Below are 27,901 nucleotides of genomic sequence, written 5' to 3'. Positions count from 1 at the left end.
AGCCGTACTCTCTTAGCCATGAATGAGTTAATTAAAACACTGATTTCTCCACATATCAAAGTGATCACTTCTGGAGCTGGAGAGACGGCGCAGCAGTAGGAGCACCTGCTGCTCTTTCAGAGAGACAGGTTGGCGTCCCAGGGCCCGGGGCGGGGGGGGGGGCACACCTGTAGTCCCAGTCTTCAGCACACACGTGGCATGTATGTACACATACACTCAGGTACACATTCATAAAATTAACTAATTAAAGAAGTTCCCTTCCCCCCCCCCTTTAAATTTTTTACAAGACAAGGTTTCTCTGTAGCTTTGGAGCCTGTCCTGGAACTCACTCTTGTAGCCCAGGCTGGCCTTGAACTCACAGAGATCCACCTGCCTCTGCCTCCCAAGTGCTGGGGATTAAAGGTGTGCACCACCACTGCCAGGCAAAAGTTGTCATTTCTAGTAGTGTAACTTTCCCTAGCCTCTGACTTGCAAGACTAGAAGGAAAGAAAGAAAAAGAAAGAAAGGAAGGAAGGAAGGAAGGAAGGAAGGAAGGAAGGAAGGAAAATAAGAAAGAAAGAAAAAGAAAGAAGAAAGAAAAAAGAAAGAAAAGATTGAACTAGAAAAAACTTCCATTTTAATCCAGCAGTACTGAAACCTGGTTGTATTTATATAAAATTTTCTTTTCCTGGACTGTGAAGTATGGGAGCTGGGATAATTGATTATTTACTCTGACTGGCACCTAATGCAATGCCTAGCAAATGCTCACAAAGCACTAGAGAGATGACATATCCTGCAGAAAGCCCACTGGATGAGAGTCCAAAGCCCCAACTGCTGCCCCTACTGGAGCACTGGACAGCTAAGGGACCTCAGACAGCACTGGACAGCTAAGGGACCTCAGACAGGTCACTCAGCATTTTCGGCTTTCCATGGTCCCATTAAAGCACTAACCTCCTCCATGTTAGAAGGAAAGGACAGGAGCTGGCAATGGAAGGAAATGGAAAGTAACAACAGCATCGGCTGCCTCAGGTTGGCAGGAAGTGGCGGCACACCCGCCATCCCAGCAATCAGGGGCCTGAGTCAGGAGGATCCTGAGGCCCAGTGCAACCTGGGAAATAGAGCAAGGTTCTGCCAGAGGGAGAGAACAAAATCCTCATGGCATGTGGCATCACGAAATACAAAATAAAAGCATTTAAAACCTTCAAACAAAAAACAAAACACTATAATAGAAATGACATGAACCCAGTAGGGTGGAAACTCTGGCCCGTTTTTAAGGTTCCGTTTGATTAACAGAATACAAATGAGTTTCACTCTAAAGGATGTCGAGAGAGGGGACGGGTGTCAATGAGCTCAATTGGCAAAAGTGACCCATTCTACACAATGACGGTCACAGTCAAAAGATGCCATTTGTCATAGTTTGGATCTGTAATTCCCCAGAAACTATGGTGTGAGTGCTAACTGAGGCTGGGTAACCTTTAGGAGGTGGGAACTAGGTCTCTAAGCCTCCCCAGAGACTAGGGTGTGAGTGCTAACCGAGGCTGGGTAACCTTTAGGAGGTGAGCTACCTGGGAACTTAGGTCTCTAAGTTTACAACCAGCCCCTGACACATGCTCTTGCCATGATGCATCCCAGCCACAATGGACTGAAGCCTTCTGAAACTCAGAGAAGAGAGAAAAACCAACCAAACACCTCTCTTCTAACGAGCTGTTCCCATCAGGTGTTCTGGTCACGGACACACAAGAAACTAACACACCATTTCAAGGTGATTCCCCCCAGGACTACGCAGAGAAACCCTGTCTCAGAAAAGGAAAAAGGGAAAAAAAAGAGAAAAAGAAAAGATTCTGGTGAGAATGACAGAAAAACAACAAAAAGTCACTGGGGAAGACCAGGGCATGTACTTATTACGTATAATACAACTTTTCCAAAGTTTTGACCCCTGGGATCAAACTTAGTTTTGATGGATGTCAAAACCTAGATCTTCTGTGCTCCTGCGAGAATGCCCAGGATGACATCCCTGCAGGACAACAAAGACCTCACATTTCTTCCTAAGCATCATCCTGCTGTTTGAGGACCACAGACTTGGGGGAATTTGCACCACTAGGCATCTAATTTCCAATGCTTTACCTCTTTACACACCATATGATTTGGTCTGTGGCCTCCTCCTTGTAATCTCAGGAGCATTAGCACGGCACCAGGACAGCTGACAAGTTTCTATGACGTGCCAGTCACCACAACTTTGCCGGCTGTGCCACAGGCACCTGCCTTTCCAGCCTCCACCTAAAAGACCGAATTAGGCTAGACTTTTTCTGTCTCATCAGTAGAAAAGGTCTAGAGAGATCTAATGTGTGGGTGCTTTGAGAGGTTGATTGGATTTGTGTTTAAGAACTAAAATTTTCCCTGTTTCTTTGGTTTTGAGACAGGCTCCGCCTCTGTAGCCCAAGGTCACCGGAACTTGGGACTCACTCTTTAGAAGCAACCAGTGTTATACATAGATCCTCTCAATTCAGCCTCTCTAGAGCTGGAATTATAGGCACCATGCCCAACAAGAATGAATGAATTTTAGCTCCTTTACACAAAAATACAGGCACATGCATGCACACGCAGACACACATTTCCTTGTCTTATTCTTTACATGGACTCTGTAATACCATTTGCATATCTTAAATATACAATAAAAGATACTTTTAAATATATATTCATTTCATTCATCTATTCTTTTCATTCATTCATTCAGTCTAAAGTATCCATGGAAGCACACAATGGATCAGACAGTGTTGGGACATTAGAAAGAGAGACAGATGCCAAGACTGCCTCCTAAAGCTAACAGTTCAGGGGAGGATGGAGCAAGCATTCATCAATGACCATCAGACAGTGGTCCAGGAGAGGTGTGAGCAGAGGCCCCAGGCATGCAGAGTGAAGTTCTTAGCCTTGAGGATACAAGTTAGATATAAGCCATGGGAACACAGGCTTGAGCAGGAGCCCCACAAATTCTAAGGAAAGGGGGTGAGGAGGGAGTGAGAGCAATGAAGATGCAAATGCCTGAGAAGTGGGGACTCCTAAGAAAGACTATGGCCGGCAGGAGGCTTTCAGAGTAGAAGCTGGTTGTCCCCAACAGTCACGGTAACGGAGAACGCTACCTCCAGCCTTGGGGAGTCCCTGAGTGGCAGAGAAATTCTACTTAACCCTCACTCAAGGAGCAAATGTTCTCAGATGCCTTGAGTTTCCTGAGGCTGTGCTAGCACAAACACATAAGCTGCGGGCCCATGACCAACAGACGGGTGGGATGGGGTGAGAAGCGCCGTGCTGGTTGGTGCCTTAGAGATTACAATGGCCTCATTGACTGTTGATTTGCAGGTCAGGAAAGAGGTGTCCTTTTCTGGGGACACATGACTTCTTTTACTGCTGGCAATGCAGCAGTCTTGGCCAGAATGCAGCTTTGTGTCAGCAAATTAAATGCTCACTCTGCTGAACCGTGTGGTTGTCCCTAATTCCGACCATGTGTTTCACAGAGTTCTTCCTGATGGTGGCACCTCAGTACTAATACGTGTGTGTGTGTGTGTGTGTGTGTGTTTCCCCCCACCCCATGAAAAGGTCTACCTAGTAGAAGAGAAGCTGATGTTCTGGTGTACATTTCCTACATGGCTGGGTTTTATTCACAGTGGGGTCTCTTACTTACACGCCCGTTCACTGTGGGTCTACCTGCTAGGTAGGAAGAAGGTGCTAATTAGGATCTCTCAGCTGCAAGTCTAAGAGAGCTAGAGCAACAGATCATGACTACGTACAAGGACCACTTAAGTAGCCTGGTCATCGACAGCCAATGGGATGCTCGCTGACAATGTACCACGATAAATAGGCTCAATCGTCCTTGCAGAAGCTATAAAAATCAGTCACCCGGGACGCACAGCCCTTTAAAGTCAATTGAGTTCCATGGGGAGACATTTAGACTCAATGCTCTTAAAATAGAAAGGGTCTCCGCAGAAGGCCCAGTGTAGCTCAGATTCGAGGTATCCTGATCCCATAAAAGGTAACCCGCAGGAGTTTGCCTTCTGTGCAGCCTTGTGCTGGCATCTCCTCGGTGAGCAGAGCAGGCAGGATGCAATGTTCTGCTCAGCACCGCTCCTCCTGTAGACTAAGCCCACGGAAAGCAGCTGGCAGTGCCTAATGGCATCCATCTCAGCCTGGCTGTGCCACACTCAAAATCCAAATGGTTGAACTTTAACCAAAGTGGGGGGGCGGGAGGGTGGAGAAGCACGGAATGGAAGGCCTCAGAACTGATAAGCTCTCACTTGTTCCTTTCATCTTGTAAACCCAACCATGTCCCAGCTCCACAGGCAGCGTGCAAACACAAGAGCCACTTTCTGGGAATTCACCTACAAGGAACCTGGTGCTTGAGGAGGGCAAGGGATGAGGACACCCAGTGAACGTTCATCCAGATGCCAAGCATGGAAAGCTGGTTTCACCTTCGGCAGGAGCTCGGACCAAGCAGAGAACAGATGGGCCAGGTAAATAACCGCAGGCCTTTGAGTTACACACGTGACAGTTGTGAGGTCTCTCCTTCCACACCACATTTACCAAACCTCAGGTATGTTCTAATTGTACAAGCCACACTTTCCCTCCTTCGGGAGAACGAATTAAATCATGTGCACTCAGGCAAATAGAGAGCATTCCAATTTCCTCACAGGTTCAGAGTGAATTAGATCGTTTCTAAATGTGCTCAGACGCCTCTCCGTGGAAGAGTACCTGACGTCTCAGAAATAAAAATGTGAATAGCAACTGCTACATGTGAACAACAGTTGCTACATATGAGTGACAATGGCTACATATGAATGACAATTGCTACATGTGAATGACAATGGCTACATGTGAGTGACAATGGCTACATGTGAATGACAATGGCTATATGTGAGTGACAATTGCTACATGTGACTGACAATTGCTACATGTGACTGACAATTGCTACATGTGACTGACAATGGCTACATATGAGTGACAATTGCTACATGTGAGTGACTATGGCTACATGTGAGTGACAACTGCTACATGTGAATGACAACCCCTGCTTTGTGACCTCTAACAAACAAGCGACTTTGCAGAGGTCTCAAACTCAGCTATGCGCCAAGCATGTGGGGAGGTTTATTAAAACAAACGCCCTCCCGTGGGCTTCAGAACCACTGCGGTTCTGGGATTTCCCAGTAAAGCAACTGACCCTACCTTTAACTGACTTCAAGGTAGAAAGCAGCTTGAAATTTAAAGCATTCGTCTAAGGAACCACACAGGCATCAGCCGCAAAGTCTCAGGCACAGGGCGTGCAGTGGGAATCAGGTTTAAGGCCAGAAGCCATTCTTTCAAAACTGACATGTAAACACAGAGTGCTGTTGCCTGTTCCTCTGCTCTGTTCCGCTCTTGCTGCCTCCTCCTTTCCCTCCACCTACCTCTCTTTCTCCTTCCCCTCCTCCTTCCCCTCCTCCTCCTCTCCCTCCCTTTTTCTTTCCCTAGACAGGGTCTCACTAATGGCTCTAGCTGTTCTGGAACACACTACATAGACCAAGCTGACCTGAACTCAGAGATCCTCCCACCTCTGCTTCCCAAGTGCTAGAATTCATTCTTGCCTCTTACTAAACACCTTTAGGTAACCCGTACATCTTGTCGTTTTTCCTCCACTTTGATAAGATTGTATGAGTGCAGATGGAATAACAATTGAGCCAGGCAGAAAAGGGAGAGTAAACTCTAGTACAATGTCAGGGAACCAAGTAGGAAGACAACGAAACTTGAGATGTCAAACTTAGGTGTCTTTCGTTCACTTCATGCTGTGATTCACCCAACAGCTCTCAAATGTCAGCCTTCTGTGTCGGCAGTATTCTCTGAGGTGAGAACCAGATCTCCCCACACACCTGCTCTCAGGGAGCTCGCCGCCTTGTTCAGGATCTCCTGACTGGACGGCAGTTGTGAAAACGATGGCTATAGTTCTGGTTTGTTTGACCTTTTCCGTCTGTCTCACAATGTGCTTGTTGGTGCGTCTGAATACACACTCTCGCTTTTCTGTTTTTTCCACCACCTGTAGATTTGTTATTGTTTCAAGAGCACATCAGGGGCACTGCTCCCACCCCCTGCTGTCCTTGTCAGTTGGCACAGGACACCCCTCCTCTTTCAGCTCTTGGCTCAATGCTAACTCTTCAGACAGACCACCTCCGGCCTCCCCACCCAGAGTCACTTTTCTCCCTCCCAACCAGAGCAGACTCTACCAAGTTTCTCTTTTCTGTTTCTTCATACACTTAGTATTTCAATTTAATCTTTTGTTTGTTGTTTAGCATTTAATTACCTGTGTGCTTCGTGCTGGCAAAAAGCCCATAAGAAGGACTCTTTGTTGGCCTCAAATCAGCTGCATTATGCCAGGCTTGGGCTCCTCAGAAAATATTTACTCAGTGAGATAAGCGAATATAAATTATTTTTCCAAATATGCTTTTTTTTTATGCCCGATCTTGCATAAGTAATAATGCCTGGAGGCCAAGGCTGACATAAGCAATTGAAGTTTTCAGGGTCACAGCATGGGGTCCACTGTGATCCAGCGGCTTCTCTGCAGCTATCTGAGCTTGCCTGTGTGTCCATCTACCTACCGAGGGATGAGTTATCACCTAAGTACCATCGATCGATCGTCTTGTCTATCCATCTAACTACCTCCCTGTCCACACATGCTCACACCCTCTGGATGGATGAGAAGTACAGAGTGCCTATAACAGCAGACCTGCTGCAGGGGAAAAGGCAGCGTTCCTTCCCAGGTCTGGTCAGTGTTACGGAACAAGCATAACCAGAAACCAAGTCCAACAACCCAGACCATCCCTGCTGTGAGAATTCAGAGAAGGAAAACTTAACTGGACCATCCCCCGTAGGAATCACGGGATAAGGGAGAGATAGAGAGAAACAAAGGGCGGGGTGTGGGGGGGGCAGAATGCCTAAGGGGTAGGTCGGGAAAGACTTGCAGTGGAACAGGCTGCGAAGAGGCACAGAGAGCAACTCATGCAACCGGTACTGGAGCTGCCCTGGGGCCAGGTAGGACAAGTAGATCTAGGCGACAGAACCAAGTTAGAGGCCTGGAGAGAGACTAGGAAAAGCCATGGGGCTTGGGAAAGGGAGGGCCCACACCCCTTCCAGAGTAGGTGAAACACACGTCAAAAATAGAGAACTCCCCTGGGCCAGGGAAGCCGAAAGTGAGAGGACACGGGCCAGCAAAGAGCAGGAAGAGGACTGGAGTAAATGGGCTTACAAGCTAAAAATCTCCAAAGCAGGCACTAAGCAGGGCTGACCTACAGTGCAGGGTTTTCCAGACACCAACTTTCTCTATAACTGAGAGCAAGATGATATTCAAACACAAACAGGAAAAAGAAAGAAAGAAAGGGAGGGAGGGAAGGAGGGAGGGAGGAAGAAAGACTCCCTCAGCCAACCCTTCTGATTTCAGACCCTATCTTCTAAGCAGCTCCAACAACCCCCACCTCGGTACTACAGTATTTAAATGAGGTCATATTTTTAAACTGGAAAGGGCTATGTGGTAAAACCCAGAGTTCCCCCACCATCCCAGTAACACAGCGCTGCCCACAAGCCAGCCTGTGTTGTTCATCTCTGCAACCGCACATCCTCAGAATAAGAGCACAGTCAACCAGGCCTCCCCTGTCCACTGGTCAGGTAGCCCCCTCGGCACCACAAGGGCCCCAGTGCAAGCTCTTTCCCATGGGACACCTCAGGGACACCTGAGGATTCTCCCTCAGGGAGTTAGTGAAGCCAACCTCAGATGACTCCAGCATGGATCTGTTTAAAAGTCTCATTAATTGAACAAACACTAAACTGAGGTAAACTTATTCTTAAAGCAGCAAATCTACTTCTCCACAGAAATTTGCTGGAGAGATATCTAAGTCAGAAGCCTCCACTAGACTCCAAACACCCTGTTGAGCTCTGCCACCCCAGCAGGTCTTGCACAGCAGCACACTGGGGGCAAGGAAGACCTAGGAGTCACTGTCTAACAGTCCTCTGCCTCCCGAGTGCTGGAATTAAAGGTGTGTGTCACCCCCGCCCAGCTCACTCAGCTTCATGGTGATTTTGTTTTCTTGTTCTCTCTCTTTCTCTTTCTCTCTCTCTCTCTCTCTCTCTCTCTCTCTCTCTCTCTCTTTCTCTCCATCTCACCCTTTCTGGAAGGACCTCATGTACTTCTTGTTTGTGTGATGCAGAGATCAAAACCAGGGCTTTGTGCATGCTAGGTAAGCAGCCTTCCAACTTGGCCATATCCCCAGCTCTTAAAACTTAGGTTTATAGAGCTTGAACCTGATCCGAATGTAAAAGGTACAAAAGGGAAAATTTCACGCTTTCTGACTCCTTTGCTCCCCAGGTAAGCATTTCGACATGATATGCACATTCCTGGCTTTTTTTTTTTTTGCGGGGGTGGGGGTAGGGGGTGGGTGGCAGCAGAGAATACATACAGTCCCGGTTCTCACTTCTACTGAACAATGAAATCTGATCATTCTCTGCTGTCTAAAAGTACTTACATATAGAATGGCAATTTCTTGCATTAGGCTGTTTTCAACTTTTAGTATATAAGTAATGCCACAAAACATGGTTCAGTGCCACCATAATGTTTAATTAATAAAACTCAGACATGGTGGCACTGCTTAAACTACATCTTTCTGTGTAACCGCACAAATTTGCACACAAATGCACACAGGAATATGAATTTACCACGGAGTTTGCTTTCTTCAGCTGAGAGCAGGCTTTCTCAGCAGCTTCGTTATAGGCACAAGTTTTCAAATCTGAGTTCCCCTTGATCACTAGGAAGTCTTATTCAAACTCCTGTTTGGGGGCTCCACTCCCAAAGTTCCACACTCAGCAGGCCCGGGGTGAGGCCCGAGTGTGCGTTCTAACAGTGTCCCAAACTCGTTTGGCTTTCTTGACTGGCTCTTCCTCCTCCTGCTCATCCTCCTCGTTCCCCGTCCTCCTCTGCTGCAGCCTCCTTACTCGCCACCCATTCCTTCCCTGCCTCCTGGTTCTCTACGTTTCCAAAGCCTTGCTCTAGCCAGCCTTCGCCTCCTTGTCTCCTGTCCACCACAGCTGACCCACATCAAGCATCCTTACAAAAGACTCTGCTGTCTTCTGGGTTCCATGGACCCTACTCTTGAGCCTACCAGTGTCTAAGCACCCCTTCCCCATCTGGCATGTCATCTTTCTAACCCCTAAGATGCAGCAGATCGCTCAGCCCTACCTTGACATCTTCCCTGATCCCACAGAAAGGGCATCCTCTATCTGCGTGCCAAAGTACAGAAGTGATGAAGTGTGGGACAAGTCAGGCAGGGGCTGGGGGTTGAGAAAACCTGGAAAAGCCTTAGTGGGTTGATCTAGGCTTAGGGAGTGTGTCATTAACCATATGATTATAATTTCTTATCTAAACTTTAAAATATAAGATACAGAAAAATGACAGAAGAGAAAAGAAAATCAAGAGCCAGGCACAATGGTACCTGCCTGCAGTCCCAGGGCTGGGAGATGGAGGAAGGGGTTCTAGGAAGTCCATCTTAGTGCAAGGCATAGTGGTGCCTGCCTGCAATCCTGGGCCTGGGAGACGGAGGCAGAGGTCCTAGAAGTCCATCTTAGTTTCAGGAATAGTGGTACCTGCCTGCAATCCCAGGGCTGGAAGACGGAGGAAGTCCATCTTAGTTTCAGGAATAGTGGTGCCTGCCTGCAGTCTGGGCCTGGGAGACGGAGGCAGGGGTCCTAGAAGTCTGTCTCAGTTCCAGGCATAGTGGTGCCTGCCTGCAATCCCGGGGCTGTGAGATGGAAGCAGGGGTCCTAGAATTCCGTCCCAGTCCCAGACCTGTCCTAACTGGCCAAAAACCCCGTCTTCCTAAGATAAAGGTACTTCCCGTACCTCAAGTGCTTCCTCAGATAAAGCCCTGTCAGTGTGAGTGGTGATGTTCGTCCCCTCAAGGTTCTCCCAGGAGAGAGCAACGCCACAGGAGGAGCACACACAACCTAGGTGTGAAATCGTGGTCTTACTATACATGCATTTGCTGTGTTACTGAGGTAAGCTAGCGAACCTTAAGTCATCTGTTGGCTCGATGAAAAATGTCGCCTACTTAGAAACACGAATAATTGGATAATCCATATGAAAGTCTGGCATAGCAAGGTGCCTGGGATAGAGTAATTGGTGAGCAATTATCAGTCATTGTGCACACAAGCACACAGCATTAGGTCATGAAATCCAAATGTGTAATCCAATTCCCTGCACAGCACAGTAGTTCATAGCTGTGAAGAGCCATAAGCAGAAAGACGGCAGAAACCATGGCTACTCCACACTGTGAGAATGAGAAGCCATCCAAAGATTATTCCCGGTTCATAAGCCCTCGCTCCAGCCTCCTTGCTTTTCCCGGCAGCCCTTACCTTATAAAGGAGGAACAAAGGCATGGCTTTGTTTAAGTTCAATACCAAAGACTCCAGCAAATGTTTGCCTTGCCCTTTTAAAGCTCCCTCCGCCCACACCACACCCCAGCAAACACATAAAAACGCCATTTGCCCTGCTTGGCAGTGTGTAACTCAATCTTTTCGAGACCTCTCCCAGGAGCCTCTCCCAATGAACGCTTTACTTTTGAAACCATGGGATGCCCTATAATACTCTCTATCAGATAACCTGCTTAAAATCGGGCCCAAGTTAAGCAACGCTGGGATGTAATGTCTGTGCAAATGGCAGTCTCTCAAGTACCGTAGAGGCTTCCAGGCAAAGATGTCAACTTATTAGGGGTTATGGGATAGGGGATCAGCAAAGTTGTGAACCTCGGTCACTCGGAAATATGGTCTCCTTTAGACAACCCATTGGCTCTCACTCTGTGCATCCTGAAAACCAATATTTGCACAGCTTGCCGCATGTCTGGGGTCCAGTTGATCTCTTCTTACAGTGTGGTTTCTGCCGTTCAAGGGAGAGAGCACTGCCTACTTAGAAGACGCCCTAGGAAAGCTCATCATGACCATCAAGTTTAGCTTTTTATAAATTACTTTTCAGATTTATTTATTTTATTCTATGTATAGGAGGGCTTTGCCTACATTGTGTGTGTGTGTGTGTGTGTACCACTTGTATGGCTCGTGCCCTAAGAGTTCAGAAGGTAACAGATTCCTCAGAAAAAAAGTCCCTGGTGGTCGTGAGACACCAGGTGGGTGCTGGAATAGAACCCAGGTCCTCTACAAGAGTAACTAGTGCTCTTGACTGCTGCATCATCTCCAGTGCCCCAAGTGTAGCTTACAGAGTCCTGTGGTTGGAGCCCAACATCAATTAAAGCACAGTGAGATAACACATTGCCTGTAATCCCAGCACAGAAAATGGGAGAAGGGCAATCAAGGGTTCACACTCAGCCTCTGCTGAGACCTTGTCTCAACAACAGCATCTGCTAAACATCTTAGAGGAAACAGAAATGCTGGGAAAGAGACAGACAAATGGGGCCGAGTAGACGGCTCAGCAATTAAGAGCATTCAATGCTCTTCCACAGGACCCAAGTTTGCCTTCCAGCACCCACATCTGGTGGTTCACAACTGCCTTCAGTTCCAGGGGAATCTGAGGTCTTCTTTTGGCCTCTGTGGATACCACACACAATTGATTAATTAAAGAAAAAAGAAAAAGGAGGCGTTGAAAGAAATAACAAATGTGAGACATGATAGATCCGCCGTGATTAGGTAATGAGTGTGAGCTGACCTCTCATTAGCGTAACCTCAGAGTCACCACAAGGCAGGAAGTGTACAAGAAGATTGCCGTGAGTCTGTTCTTCCCAATTCCCTGCTTCCTCGTGTGAAATGTTGAGGCCATCACAGACCTGCTCTGTCACCAAGCTTTCTCCTAAGCTAGAGGAGAGATTACTGACTCGTGTGCAGGAAGTTGGGTGGGGCTTGCTCAGCACTAGCTGCCCCTTGAGAAGGCAACTCCTGAAGGAGGACACCACCCACACAGGGAGAAAGAAAAGATGCTGAGACTTTACAAGGGCAAAGGAGGACGCTCTGGAGAACCCTGCTCATCAGATCTCCACACACCGACTCGGCCAAATTGTCTACAGAGCAGGCAAAGTCACGCTTGGGCAGCCCATGGGGTTCCGTCTCCCTTAAGGATGGCCTTCAGATTCATGAAGGGCTCTTACCCTACTTGTCAGCAGCCAAGTCATGTCAACAACCACTCCTCAGAAAACGGCCTCAGTTCTTAATGACATCTTTTTAATGTTGAAGTAAAAATCGGTTACTTGTCATTAATTAAAGTAAACTATTGAGAGGAATGACTCAAAGGAAATGCCAGCATGAGATGCCCACGCCCACCTTACTGGCTCCTATAGGTTCAAATTTACAGGTGAGCTTCTACTGTAAATCTAGTTCTGTGTACACACAGGCACACATGTGTGTATATGTGTGTGCATGTGTGTTTGTGCGAGCACAGGCATGCGTGTGTGTGTGTGTGTGTGCATGTGTGTTTGTGCGGGCACAGGCATGCGTGTGTGTGTGTGCGTGCACAGGCATGCATGTGTATATACATGTGTGTGTATATACACTCGAGTGCACACAGGAACACGTATGTATAAAGGTCAGAGAATAACTTGTAGGAACCAGTTCTTTCCTGCTACCATGTGGGTTCCAGAGACAGAACTCTCATCTCATCAGCATTGGTGACAAGAACCATCACCCACAGAGCCAGCTCACAGGCCCTCCAGTTTCTATGCTTTTTCTAAAGCATAGAAAAAGAGGCAAAGTTAGAGGAGCCTACCCTTATCTGCTAGTTTACTATGAGGTTCCACCTTGACTTTGTTTCTTAAATGCTGTGCCTCTTGCATGGTTTTGGATAAAGGAAAGAGAAGAAAAAATTCTGCTGTGCTATTCGCATACTGAAAAAAAAGTATAAGAAAAACAAGTGGAGAAAACCATAAAAATGAATTAGAGAATACCAGAGAAAGAGTGCAATGGGAAGATAGAGAATAGGCATATGAAGGTAGAAAGAACTCACTGATATCGCAGAACTGCAGTATTAGGGAACACTGCCTTCAGAAAGTACAAGTGAGTTCATAGCTGTGCAAGAGCCACTATTGGGCTAGTCAGCACACGCACACACACACACACACACACACACACACACATATACATGTACACACACATACATGCGCCTGCACACACAGAGAACTCACTAACATCAATCAGGTTAGTCAGGAGAGAGATGCTGATGTTGAGTTAGTCTGCATGCACACACACGAACACAAGCACACACATGCACACACAAGCACTCCGTTGATGAGAGCTTAGTAGCAATAGTTGTGGCCATTCCGGTCAACGACTTTCATGATACAAAGAAGGAGTGTTCCGGGCACAAGGATAAGGAAAGCGCTGAGAACGGAAGTGTTGAATCAGCACAGCATCCCTGCTGGGGCTGGGTGAGTGTGGACCCAGGACGTTGAGGAGGTGAGTGGCCAAGCAGGATGGGGTCTTCAAATGGCTTTGCCTGAGAAGGTGAAGCTGAATGTCTGTTTTCCCTCCTGACCCCTGTAAGTTACATTCTACATTTCTTGAGGTAGGATTTATCTTGTTTTAATGTCTGAGTTCCTTCTGTGAAGATGGTTAGAGAGGAGCCTTGGGGTAGCATCCGCCCTTCCATTTACCTAATCTTGCAGTGCTAAGATGCAAATCTGAATCTGAGATCCACACACATGTCATATGTGATGACTCTTAGCCATACGCCTCCAGTGTCATCCTAAATGCTTGTTAACACAGACGTGTCCCCGAACATCCCTAAAATGACTTCCTTCTTGAGGGGTCTTTCCCAGTCCTAGCAAGCTGGAAGAATGTTCACAGGTGACTTGATGACAAAGGGGTGGGTGGGACACTCCAAGTCCTCTACTGCAGCCAGAGGACAGTGTCTGAGCAAGCAGGACAGATATCATGAAACAAGGTCCTATTCTACCCTGGTAAGCAGAGATGCTGGGCTCAAATGCGACAAAGAGAATCCCCACTGTACCAATTTCATAGTAATAAATTAGTCTAAGGGGGCTGGAGAGATGGCTCAGCGGTTAAGAGCACTGACTGCTCTTCCAAAGGACCCGGGTTCAATTCCCAGCACCCACATAGCAGCTCACAACTGTCTGAAAATCCAGTTCAGTGGAATCTGACACCTTCATACCAATGCACATAAAATAAAGTTAAATAAACCATAAAAATATTAAATAAATAAATAAGTCTAGGATTTTCTTTTAAAATTGTCAAAAGAAATGCCTGGAGGAAAAAGCACTCGTCTCATGAGCTTGTCAGTCTGAGACCCATCCCCAGAACCTACATAAGAAGTTAGGTGCACCTGTGAACCCAGTATGCCACCTGGGAGACAGGAGAATCGAATGGAAGTTCGTGTCCTCCTGGTCTAGAGTATGAAGGGAGGCAGAGGTAAGAGGCTCAAAGCAAGGTACAAAGAGAAACCCAGCTTCTGAAAGCTGACCTCTGACCTCTACATGCATATCCTGGCTCCTGTGCAACAATGCTCGCACACACAGACACACAATGATAATAAACAAAAAATTTCTAAGGAAAGATGAGATTAAAACTCATCCCTCTGATGGTGGTGAGGGAGAAGTACTTTTACTGAATCAAGATCCTTCCAAAACATTGGCTGCAGAGAGATTTCTTTGATTTCTTTCCTCTCTCTCTCTCTCTCTCTCTCTCTCTCTCTCTCTCTCTCTCTCTGTTTTGTTCTTTGAGAAAGGGTTTCTCTTTGTAGCTATGGCTGTCCTGTAACTGAGTCTTATAGACCAGGCTGGCCTCGAACTCACAGAGATCCGCCTGTCTCTGCCTCCCGAGTGCTGGGATTAAAGGCATGTGCCACTACCAGCCAACAAGAGAGTTTTTTAAAAACACTCAAAGAGTGGGGAACCTCCTTCATCCTAGCATTAGGAAGGGGCAAACACAGAGATGGGGTGAGGGGCGGGGGTTGGTGCCCTGATATGGTGAAGGACCTAAAGAGGACCCTCAGCATTGTCACAAGACACTCAGCAGCACCCAAACACTCATGTCCTATACAGTCGCCGTGAGCCCTCTCTAGCAGGTCAGTCTGGAATCACTGTGAACGGTGAGACAGCACTGAATGAAAAGGTGGAGGAAAGGGCTTCGGGACTCTCTCTGGGAGCCTGGAAAAGGACTGTGTTAGGGCTGCCACTGTGTTACTGCCATGGGCGGTCAGAGCTCTCCCACAGCACTCTAATCTCTCCGCTTTGCTCTTCACAACTCCATAGTCTTGTGTGGGAAATCAGCCTCTTGGAGAGGCTAGGCAAACCTGTGTTTTAAGTATGCCAGCATTTGGTGACAAAGAAAAGCCTAGAATCATCCCTGTGTGTGTGAGAGTGTAGCACAGCTCTCCTGCCATAATCCTCTGTGCGGGGCCTTAGGCATCCGCGGAAGGCTTCTTCCCCCATCCCCACCATTTCACGGCTGGCCAAACTGAAACTGAGGAAGGGGAAGCCAGATCCTGGAAGCTGGACTTGTGGCAGAGCCTGTAATACTAGCATTTGGAAGAGTGAGGCAGGAGGATTACTGTGAGTTCATAGCCAGCCTAGGCTACACAGAGAGACCCTGTTTGAAAACCACCCCCTGCTCCAAGAAAAAAGAACACATATGTTGGCTACTCTAACGTAAGGACTAGGCCCTGAGTCTGCAGCTCATTGCAGGGACCTTCGGCTGCATTGACCCAACCCCACCCACACCAGTCCCCATGGTTCCCACACCGTGACAGTGGCAATGCTCAGAACCTCACTGTCTGACACCAAGGACCAGAGACAATGCTCAGACACTGAAGGGATACAGGTAACGTACAAGACTGTCGCCTAGCAGAGAGACGTTGCAGCACAACTGGAAAAACCGGCTCTGAGAGGCGGGGCCCTTCCTTGCAGGCTCTGCCTCCACCAGGCTGCCAGGCTATGGCTGGGAGTCTGGGAACAACCTCTCCGAGAGCTTGAGCACCGTTCAGGGATGCTCCTATAACTAAAGGAAGCTGCTGGCCTCTCCTTTCTCCTCTTTGTTCTACAGGACAGATAGATACAGCATGCAAGACAGCCACAGAGGCAGTGGGGTGACGGGGTGGGACAAGGGAAGGCACCCGGAGGCTGAGCTCTGGTCTAGCATGTGGGAGGCCCTGGGTACCACACAAGGATGCACACACACTAAATAAATGATTAAATTTTTTAGGAGAGGAGCTAAGGCGAAGGCCCAGTGGGTAAAGTCCTTGATACATGAGAGTGAGAACCATTTCGAATTTTATCGTGTGGCTGCCGCCCTGACCCTGGGAGCCATAGAAGACCTGAACCTAGGGTTGATGTCTCTGCGCATAAAAATTCAAATGTACACCATGGCTGGAGAGAAAGGGAGAACTAGGAAAAAGTAGTGAGTGTCCACTCATCGTGAGAACCCACTCAGAACCTTGCCCGTGGCTTCTAGAACTCAGTTATTCAAAATAATTTCTAGACCTGCAGCAACAACAAAATAATTTGTAAATTTCATATTCTAGTGTGTGCCTGTAATTCCAGACCCTCTCAGAAAATGATACCAACCAAACAGAAACTCTTTGCTTTTAAATATGGGTAAGAATATTAAAATTTGCAATGGCTCATAGATGCTTTAATATTCCAACATGTATCAATTGGTCTGTGGATCACAAGTCTCTGTTCTCTGGACACGTTAAAAAGAAAAGCCCTGTGCTACAGACTGAGACACCTCACTGCCGCCCCTGCCCGCCCCTCGAAGCCTACAGAGAATGGGCCAGTGTGAACAGAAGAGCAGCTCCTGAAATCAGCAAGCACAGGCTTCAGGAGGCCACCGTTCTTTCTACTTTGCTGCACGTCTGCCCCACCACTGCTATGCTGTGCTGCCTTTTGCAGTCTGCTTACTATAAAATCACTGATATTTTAAAGAATGGCCTCAGACTCTACGGTCGTAAAAGCAAGCTCTGTCAAGTGTGCGCAGCATCCCAGGCCGAGGGGTTGGCTTTCAGCGCTTGTCTTCAAATGCTCTTCTGTGGTTTGTGGAATCGTTTGCAGTTTTTAAAACTTACCCTTCAGTTAACAGAATGACAGCTACTTAAGATAGACATGAAACAGACTCGCTACAGGAAGTAGCATCAAATATTGCCTAAATGCAATAGATATTATCAGTGTGTATAAGAAAATCATCGTGCCTGCCAAGAAGTACATGTGTGCATATATGTGCAAACCAATGAACACCCAAGCACACATGTGTACACCCAGACATATGTGTACATACACATTTAAACAAGCAAGTGAGTACTTGTATATGATAAGCGAGTGGTATGGAATGAACGGGTTGGAAGGTCAGCTTAGCCCCAGATCAACTACCCCATCCATTGCCATGGAGCCCGTCCCTTCTGATTTCCGCATTCTCTTTCAAAGATCCCTACTGAAACACTTCAACACTTGCCTCTAACAGCCACGACCACAGACTGTGACACTGAAAACATAGATGACAAGTCATGGTTAGAGCTAACTTTAACACTGTGGGACACCTGAGGTAGAGCCCAGTAAGTGTGAAGTGAGTTCGGCCTCTCCCTGGTCACACTGTTGTTTGGTTAGTAGATCCCTACTGGATCCCTGGCTGAAGTGGGTTCAGCCTCTCCCTGGTCACACTGTTGTTTGGTTAGTAGGTCCCTACTGGATCCCTGGCTGGATGGCCAGCACCCATGCCCCAGCAAGATGGTTGGTTGCAGTAGAGACATTGGGAAGTGTCCATTCCAATGAATCCCAGCGCTGTGCCCTTACACAGCCGGCCCCTTGTGTAGTGGTAGAGCATAAAGAGAAAGACAAAGACAGGGGCCTGGCTGAAGTGAGGAGGGAGGGGTGGCAGGAGCTTGGACAGCACAGACAAACCTCTGCAAGCTGGGACAGTGTCCAGAGGGAGGAGGGAGCTAAGCGGGTTGCCAGAGCACGTGGTGAGAGCAGGCTACACTGCTGATCTGTCACCTTGTGCCCACTTGGGTCACCTTTCTCGGCCTAAAGACAGTCTCACCTGCATTGTTTTATACCTGAGTGGAAGGAGACACTGAGCAATTCATGTTCTTCTGGAAAGCCTGCCTGCAAATGCAAGCCAGTTTCCTCTCTCACCCAGCCTCCCGGCTGAGGACAATGAGGCATTGACAGCCTTGTTTACATTGACTGAAGACAAGGCCTCCCAACACTCACCCAGATGGTGCACAACTGAAGCAGAAAACCAGCTTAGCCTTTATCTGAAAGGCTCCTTTAAGTGCAAAATGAGGCTGAAGAACCAGAAGAAGCTGAGAATGGGCCATGGGGCCTCCAAAACACAAACTGTGACTGAGAGCAAACAGGGCTATCTGTGGAAACACTTTCTTTCTTTTTTCTTTCTTTCTTTCTTTCTTTCTTTCTTTCTTTCTTTCTTTCTTTCTTTCTTTTTAAATATTTATTTATTTACTTATTATGTATACAATATTCTGTCTGCAGACCAGAAGCGGGCAGCAGACCTCATTACAGATAGTTGTGAGCCACCATGTGGTTTCTAGGAATTAAACTCAGGACCTTTGGAAGAGCAGGCAATGCTCTTAACCGCTGAGCCTTCGCTCCAGCCCTGGAAACACTTTCTTATCCAAACCCAGGCAGTGGGACATCTGCCCTTGACACCTGTTTGTCAGGGATGTTATTCACCTCCCATCTTAACCACACTTGCACCCAGAGGAACAGAAAGGGTCAAGCAGTCGACAAAGTGTCAAAGCCACAGTGCTGAAATGTGATTGTCAGTCTGATGATGGCACAGCGAAGCCTAGGGCCTGTAGGAGATTCTGAGTGACAGATGCACGCTCTAAAATGGAGCACACAACCTGAAGGACTGCAGAGTGATGTGGTGGCTTACCTTATTTTGTCAGAGCAGAACCTGCCCACCCGGAGTCCCCATAAAAGGGCAAAGCTGTGAGGCTTCTAAAAAATGAAATAAGTTGATTTTCTTCTTTCTGACTCAAATTCTAGAAAACTACTTACACATCGAAGAGTCTTCAGGGAATAGCCAATAAAGGTTTCACTAACCTTTGCCTCCTCGTTCACGTCCCAGGTGAAGGAAACAGCATTGTACGCGATCTCTTCGATGTTCCCAATGGTGTTGAAGCTCTCCTTGTAATCGGCTATGGCATTGGAAGAGAAAAAGGTCTTAGCAGAGTAGCCAGGTGGGGAAGCATACTCCCGCCCATAGTCCCTGCACTGGGAGGTAAAGACAGAGGCTCTGGAGTTCAGGGTTATCCTTAGGAACAAGTGGGACAAGCCTGGGATATATGAGACCCCAGCTCAAAACACACCACACCACACCCACACACACACACACACACACACACAGTGATAGGAGTCTCTCAATAACACATTGTCAATGAACAAGTTTTAAATTTGTTGATTTTTCTGACTGCTTTTATGATAAACTACAAATTTCTGCTGATGCTATTCTTCTACCATGGAAACACTTTATACAAGTTCTTTTATAAAAGGAGTAAATCTCTATAAACCATGTCTTTATCTGATTTGGTCATTAGTTCATTTTGCTATTTTTTTCTTATCACCTTCCTACTGGCTTTCTTGACAGGTCCTCCACAGAGACATTTTTTTTTGGAAAACAAAATCTCCTGTCAATCAGATGGCGTCACTAGGACTTTGGTAAAGAAACTACAGGAGAGTAAAGGTCTTCATGTGTGGTGATGGAGTCAGGGATCAAACACAGGCCTTGTATGTGCTAAGCACATGCTGTGCCATTGAACTGTACCCCCCATGCCAAAGAAAGACATTGATAAAACTAATTTTTGTACACTAGAGAGTTGAGTGGATCACACTTGGTTGACAGTCATCACCTGGCCACTCCAGTCTCGGGCCTATTGTCACTCTTTATATAATACGTATCCATCCCCTTCCATCCTGTATACTATGTATCCATTCCCTTCCATCCTGCATACTATGTATCCATTCCCTTTTATCCTGTATACTATGAGTCCATTCCCTTCCACCCTACATACTATGTATCCATCCCCTTCTATCCGGTATACTATGTATCCTTTCCCTTCCATCCTGCATACTATGTATCCATTCCCTTCCATCCTGCATACTATGTATCCATTCCCTTCCATCCTGCATACTATGTATCCATTCCCTTCCATCCTGTATAATATGTATCTATTCCCTTCCATCCCATCTGACTCCCTCACCAAGACAGAAGCAATCAACAGGAGATATGTGCTGTGTATTGTCATGGGCGTGGTGAGCAGACAGCTCTGCTCACACAGCTTAGGTGTTTAGAAGCTGTGTAGTACTTGAGCCAAGGTTGTAGGTGCAATAAACACTTAAGATGTACTTATACTACAGCCATGTTGGCCATTTTTCAGAGCTCAGCTTTATCTGGGTGTCTTGTATTTAATATGGCAGCCCACACCACTTTATTTCCATTCATGGCTACGCTGAAACTCATGGTAACCAGCAGCCATAATTTCTTATTTCCTCTCCCAGATGATTAAAATGCCTGGTACCTCAGATAGCACTGCAGGAAGCATTCTCACTGCTAGGATTAGAATGGCTGCAGGAAAACTAGGACTGTGCTCTCCAGAATGGCCCTCCAGACTCTGGTCTAGCCTCAGGCATTGCTGGATGCTGTGTCTACATTTCTTCTACATTTATGAGCCAGCATCTCCTTGCTGCATCTAGCCAGCCTGGGTTCTTATGGCGAGCTCTCGCTCATTTCCTTTGTGCCTGTTCCTATGTTCCTGCCTGAAGAAACCTCAAAGCAAGATAATACCATTTTTCTTTTGGCATAGTTTTGTTTTTCTTTAACCCAAACTGGCCTTGAACTCAAAATGCCTTCTCTGAGTATTGAGCTTACAGGTCCGAGCCAGTAGGCCCAATCCTAGATCTTTATGTTTTAAACAAAGCACATAAACTTTTAACATGCAAGTATGTATATTCAGCATGGGGAAGTCAGGCAAGTATGTATATTCAACATAGGGAAGTCAGACAAAAAATAAATAATTTAAAAGCGACCACAGTCTATTGACTCACAATTAACTACCTTTATACCTATCTATGGGGCTGGAGAGATGGTTCAGGGGTTAAGAGCACTGGCTGCTCTTCCAGAGATCCTGAGTTCAATTCTGTGTGTTCTCTCTTATCTAGCTCCCTTTCCCCAAAACATGCAAATATTTTTACACAGTAATGTAATAAATACTTTTTATTGCTGGCTGTATTGTTTTGATTGGCCCAACTCTAGCATCTTCCCATACCTAAACCTTCTGTAAGATTATTGTTGTGGACCAAATACCACCATATCAGATCTTGTGGTATGGCTTTATTCTTGTTTCTATCTTTGGATTTTGCTTTGGGGGGGAGGAGGGGTCTGTGGTTTTTTATTTTGGTTTGGTTTTGTTTGAGGGTTTTTTGGGGGGTAAGTTTTTTATTTTGGTTTGGTTTTCTTTCAAGGGGGTGGCTTTGATACAGGGTTTCTCTGTGTAGCCCTGGCTGTCCTAGAACTTACTCTGTAGACCAGGCTGACCTCAAACTCAGAGATTTCCCCCAGCCTCTGCCTCCCAAGTGCTGGGATTGAAGACATGTGCCCCCACCACCCAACTGTGATTTTATTCTCATTGGTCACCCAGTTAACAGTTAGTAGTTAGCTGCACCAGCATTTAATTTATTTTTTACAGCTAAATGTTATATAAATTTAATTATATTCCATTAAAGTAAATTCTCAGGGGCAGGTGTAGCCTGCTCATATGGCAAGGGCCAGAGGAAGGAGTGGTTTGATTCAATACTGTGCACCAACACAAAAGAAAATCTAAAAAGCATATTCTCAGAAATAAGGATTTTTGCTTTGTTTTGCTTTGTTGAGACATGCTCTCACTGGGTAGCCCTTGCTGGTCTGGAACTCACAGAGATCTGCCTGCTTCTGCCTCGCAAGTGCGGCCATTAAGGATGTGTGCTGCCAGACCCAGCTATAATCTTAAGGCTAACCAGTTTGGTCAAACTGTTTTAGGGAAGAACAATTTACACTCAGGGTGGTTGTGTCCTTTCTTCTCAGACTGCCTCTTTCCAAACTGATATTCAAAACCCAGTCCCTTACTTTTGGCAAGCCAACAAACATTCACACTTCTGGAAAGAGAAGGAGAAAACCAAATTTGAAAATTGAATTCCTTGATTCTTCAGGAAGCACCTCACAAGATAATCTCAGAAGTTTGCTTGAGCAAAGAGCAGTTTGAAGGTCAGCTGTAACTAAGAAAGCAAATGTCAGAAATGAAGACAAACCAAGGGGATTGGATCAAGCACCTAAGACACTGTGGATTCCTATATCACAAGATTTTATTTTTCCAGTTTTAATTTCTCCCCTAAAAAGGCTGGAAAAAGGAAAAGCTGTCATACCAAATGCAATATACAAACACACTGGAATCTTCTCATCTTGCACTCAACCAATAGACACAATAACCAAAATGTTTACTGTGTGCCAAGAAATGTCCTCACTAGGTCTCTGATCTTAAGAGAATTTTCAATAGAGAAAACAGAACACAGGTAAACATGTAATATAAACAAGACAATTATCCTAAATCTACCCGCTTTTTCAAATGAGTCTTGATTTTTCTTTTTACTAATGTCTCTAGCCCATCAAAAATAGAAAATTAAGATGAAGGCAGTTCTTACTAATTATGGTAACTGACACACAAAAGGACAATCACACAACTGAGCAAGGAGCTCTGGAAGACCTGGAACCACGGGGAAGAGCAATGGTGATGAAACCCAGCTCCGTGATGCTGTGCTGCTGGCCATAAAGCCAAAACCTCCAGGCTAAGGTTGCTGCGTTCTGGACAAGTCAGGGCAAGTGGCGTGGAGATCCATGGCCACAGACATTTTTCAGGGTATGCCAGGGTGTGCCAGGGTGTGCCAGGGTGTGCCGGGGTGTGCCGGGGTGCCCCGAGCAGAGTGGGTAGCCATGGATTCCCATGGTTTGGAGATGCCTGGCCAGTGCTGTTCAGTAGATAGGGCCACCAGAGGCAACAGAGGCCTTTGGTGAGGTGCAGGCCACTGCCAGAGATTTTCATTCCATGAGCATGGAGTGTGGCCAAGACAGCATCTCTGCCAGCTCCCAGACCACCTCGTATGGCTCCTTTGCTGCCTACTTTCTCCACACGAGGAGTCGTGGTTCTGTGCAGAACGGTTGGCTCCTTTGAGCACTTTTGGTTCATGCCTCATATGGTCTAAGAAAATGCTTTAGTCTTCATTTACGAAGTTCATGTAACAGACTATCTGTCCCCCTAAAAAACTTTCCATGTTGGTGGACACACGCCATATACGGGAGGACCAGCTGTCTCTCAGGGACACTCAGACACAACCCATTCTAAGAGGTCTACCCTTGTGCCTAGGGTGGCCTCAGAAACAGTTTCCTTCTGGTAAAGTCACTGCCACCTTCTGGACTTCACACCCAAAGGCTCTTGGGGTGATAACTGTTCTCTAGGCCTTGTGCCTACTCCAGTCCTTGCAACCGCTCCTGAGGAGCCAGCATGCCCACTCCTACAGAGAAATCAAGCTGCGGAAATCACAGAGCTACCAACAGATCAGCTAAATCTACTGATCTGGTATCAATAGCCACACTTTCAACTGCAATTTCAACCATAAATCATCAGCGGACATTGATAACACATGCTTTGGTAACTACTTCATGAAGTGCTGAAGGAATGTATGTTAAAGGCAGAAAATGGGGCATTTGGGGACTGTGGGAAGTCACTTAACAAAGGAGGGCAGGAATAGGGCACTACCTTAAAAAAAAGATTTATTTATTTATTAATTATGTATACAGTGTTTTGTCTGCATATATGCTGCAGGCCAGAAGAGGGCACCAGACCTCATTACAGATGGTTGTGAGCCACCATGTGGTTGCTGGGAATCAAACTTAGGTCCAGTCATCATCTCTCCCAGCCCCAAGGAATAGGGTACTACAAAAAAACAGGGTGCAAACAAAACAAAATCTCCAGAACCCAAAGCACAAGAAGGCTGAGGAAGAAGTTCAAGCAAGCCCATCCGTGCAAACCAAAGGCACTGGTGCAGTGGGAAAATGATGCTTGCTGTGGGACAATGGTCTGTACCCTGTCATTTGCATTTTAAATAAACGCTGATTGGCCAGTAGCCAGGCAGGAAGTATAGGTAAGGTAACCAGGCAGGAAGTAGAGGCGCAGCAATGAGAATTCTGGGAAGAGGAAGTTTCAGTCTGCAGTCATCACCCAGACACAGAGCAAGCAAGATGTGACTGCCTCACCGAAAAATGTACCAAGCCACGTGGCTAACACAGACAAGAATTATGGGCTAATGTAAGTTATAAGAGTAAATAAGAAGCCTGAGCTACTACGCCAATCAGGTTATAATTAATGTATGTTTCTTTGGGAATGAACGACTGTGGGACCTGGTGGGGCAGAAACCTCGGTTAACTGATGCTGACATTTTTTACCATGTCTGTAAGTGTGCACATAGGTGCACACTTACCAAATGCACTTCTGACACATTACCTTCTGCATAGAAATTATGGGATGCCACTGTGCTTAATTTCGCAGGAGGTAGGATGGTGAGTGAATTCCTCTGGTATCTTTTACTTTTATCTTTTGCGTACAATCAGTGGTCTGTTAATTGTGTGTTTTCTTTTAACTCAGTCTGAGGCTACCTCAAACTGATGGTAGGGGCACCATGGTGTTGGATGGCAGTCAAAGAAAGAGCTAGCTCCTGAGCCTTAATTAAGTTTCAAGCACTTGGAGAATTATAACTACCGCCCTTTAATTATTCTATATATATATATATATTGTTGGAGATTAAACAGGGTGGTATAATTAATACAGAAGATGGCACTCTCCTGGAAGAAGTGGATTCTGCCTGGACTAGTGCAATAATGAAGGTGGAATGCTGGAGACGAGTCTGGGAACCGTGCCAGGTCTGTGCACAGCCACGGCAGCTGCAGCAGCAGCTTTATCCTGCTCCTGAGAATACGGCATGGTAGATACGTTTGGGACTTTGATTCCAAAGGGCCATCTGGAGGGTGAAAGTCAGGATACAGCTAGCAAGCGCATTAGCTGCAGAATCCTAGGCCTATGACCTCTTCTGTGACCCTTAGTGAGTTACCCCCACAGAACAGAAACACTACCCACAGAAGGTACTGCTGCTTGACATGGTGGACAATGGCCATACCGGACCCCAAACATCTGTGTCTCCCATCTGCAGGCCTGAGAGATGACCTCACAGAGGAAAGTAGGTCATGTGAGGAAGGAAGGAGGGAGGGAGGGAGGGAGGGGAGGAAGGAGGGAGGGGAGGAAGGAGGGAGGGAAGGAAGGAGGGAGGGAAGGAGGAAGGAAGGAAGGAAGGAAGGAAGGAAGGAAGGAAGGAAGGAAGGAAGGAAGGAAGGAAGGAAGGAAAAAGAGAAACTAAAGAACATATAAGCATGTTAACGTCCTCTCCAACACTGCTCTTACTTGGTTTGTGTCTTAATCTGTTTTCTGTTACCACAACGGAATAACATGGACTTTAGTAAGTTGCTATTTAAAAAAAATAGCATGTAGCTTTCCAGGATAAGAAGCCCAAAAAATGACCTGTAGTAAGAGTTTTCTCATTTCACAACCATGGGGTAGAGGAATCGCATGGAGACACAGGGGGAACATGCCAGCTCAGGAGCCCCACCAGTACATCTGCCCCTCATGACCCCATCTAATTATTCCCCGCTCACACATTAGCACATAGACTGAGGATCGGGTTCCCAACCCATGAACTCTGGGGAACACACTACAACCACACTGGTTATTGAGGGCCAAGCTAGGACCATTGCCTACAAAGCTCTGTCTACACACAAAACCAAACCCTTTCGGCTTCTATGACACAGAGTCTTTCAAATGTGGACCTTTTAAAGACACAATCCAGTATGTTTCTGGTTGAGATCATGAATATGTGTGACCAACACTGAGTGAGTCTTCTGTGTTGCTGATCTAGAGCAGTCAATGTATTTTGCTATCTACTCACCGTGGCTCATTATAATAGCCTCCCTGGTGTGATTGAAAATGGCATCCTTCCTAGGATTCTCTTTGCACTAAAATCAATGATTTTGTGTGTGTGTGTTTGGTTTCTAGAGTAGGAATTGTACTTCTAGGGAAGGAATTATATAGGGGAATGTTACAGATTTCAATATAATAACAATATAAATGAAAGTAAGAAAAATATTGCATTATAGAGTATTATTAAGTTCCATGGATGTTAATTTTTTATACAAGTTTATTTCATTTTTTATTATTTACTTATTATGTGTACAGTGTTCCCCTACACATCCCTCCACACCAGAAGAGGGCACCAGATCTCAAAATCGATGGTTGTGAGCTAGTATGTGTTTGCTGGGAATTGAACTCAGGACCGAAGAGCAGCCAGTGTTCTTAACCTCTGAGCCACCTCTCCAGCCCCACTGACTTCATTTTTAAGAAGGCTTGTCCTCAGGTCAGGGAGATGGTTCAGTGGAGAAAGTGCTTACCAAGCAAAGCATGAAGACTTACTTAGTTTGGACCATACACACACACATGCACACAGAGAGAGAAAGAGAGAGAGAGGCAGAGACAAAGAAGCACACCCAAGTGTGTCTTGACCTGCAAATGACTTCAATAATAGTGAAATAACCTCAATGATAGTTTATATTCCGTGTGTAAGCATGTAACTGCACATATATTGAGCCTATATATACACCTAATCAAGTTGGCTAGACATAAACCTTTCTAATTGGTCTACGTGACTCAGAGTTTTAACTTGAACAATTTTGTTGCTGGCCTACACAACATTAATCTGTGAACCCCACAAAAGCACCTGGCACCTTCAGAGAGTTTTCTGAATGTATAAAAATACAAACTGTGCTTTGGTGATTATTTGGACGTCTGTATAACAGAGTGTTCATTATCTGCTCCAGGTTTCCAGTCTCTGTTTCATCACTTGACTCCTTGGTGCTTTGTGGGGCAGAAACGGGGACCAAAGACTATCAAGCACAAAACTAGAAGTTACTGCCTGTCCTAGGACAGTCACTGTACCCCCGCCAGCAGTGACTCTGACCTTTCCCACTCCACATCAAATAGCTCCAGAAACAGCAGCCTGTGGTAAAACCAACCAATTTTTAGAAGAAATAATTAAAAGAAAATAGAACCAATTTTCTCAAATGATGGAACTTCACACTGTTGCTAAGAATCTCAAGAAGCAAGCTCCTAGGAAACCCATCATGGCAGTTAGCATCGCTTGCACAAGACACAACTGTGGAAGGCGCACAGCAGAGGACCAGAGCACTAAGTGGAGTAGATCCACACAGAGAAATGACCTTCTGATCACCAGTGGGGTCACACACTGTCAGTCCTCGCGTGGATGATCATGAAATCGTCACTAAATTGAAGGCTCCCAATTCCTCCACCTTCTAGCTTCCCGAGAGCCACACGTTGCCAGTTAAATGTATCAGACTAGCTTGCCGTCATGGAAAGATGATCTGCTCCATGAGGGGAGGGAGGGGTGTGGTTAGGGGACCAATGTGACAAACCACATTTCCACTTACTTTTACTTATTTTCTAGCATTATTAGAGGGGTTGATAAAATTTCAAGATTGGGATGCTATTCTTTTAAATGTATCTTTTGGTAAAGGTAGATTAGATTTGTCCTCCAAAGAGGAAAAATGATTGCTATGGTGCTGAACAACAGTGACCCCAGTCACCTGGGCATCTGAGTCCCACAGCCTGGAGAGTTAGATGGTTTGTCTGAGTCGGCCTTCCATTCACATGGGGGTGACTATGACCAAACATGAGAAAACTTTAATTCTGGAGAATTAGTATCTCAGGGAAAAATCAAAGCAGAGATGCTGAGCTCCAGGAGACTCATTT

At 46.2% G+C, this 27,901-nt stretch overlaps 1 protein-coding gene across 6 annotated transcripts in view; it reads right to left on the bottom strand.

Moving 5' to 3' along the window:
- The window catches only part of Grhl2 (grainyhead like transcription factor 2), a 121,271-nt gene that overhangs the window by 31,910 nt on the left and 61,460 nt on the right, over positions 1–27,901 (bottom strand). For all 6 annotated transcript variants that reach the window (XM_085679085.2, XM_085679088.2, XM_085679087.2 and 3 more), the window contains one exon: positions 19,050–19,144. In XM_085679085.2, the coding sequence (XP_085535211.2) occupies positions 19,050–19,144 (95 nt within the window). The remainder of the gene's footprint in view (positions 1–19,049; positions 19,145–27,901) is intronic.

This window comes from Myodes glareolus, chromosome 19 (genome assembly GCF_982192425.1).
Source record: "Myodes glareolus chromosome 19, mMyoGla1.1, whole genome shotgun sequence".
Lineage (NCBI taxonomy): Eukaryota > Metazoa > Chordata > Mammalia > Rodentia > Cricetidae > Myodes > Myodes glareolus.
The sequence above is the reverse complement of the archived record's forward strand: the minus strand, read 5'-3'. Positions and strand labels throughout refer to the sequence as shown.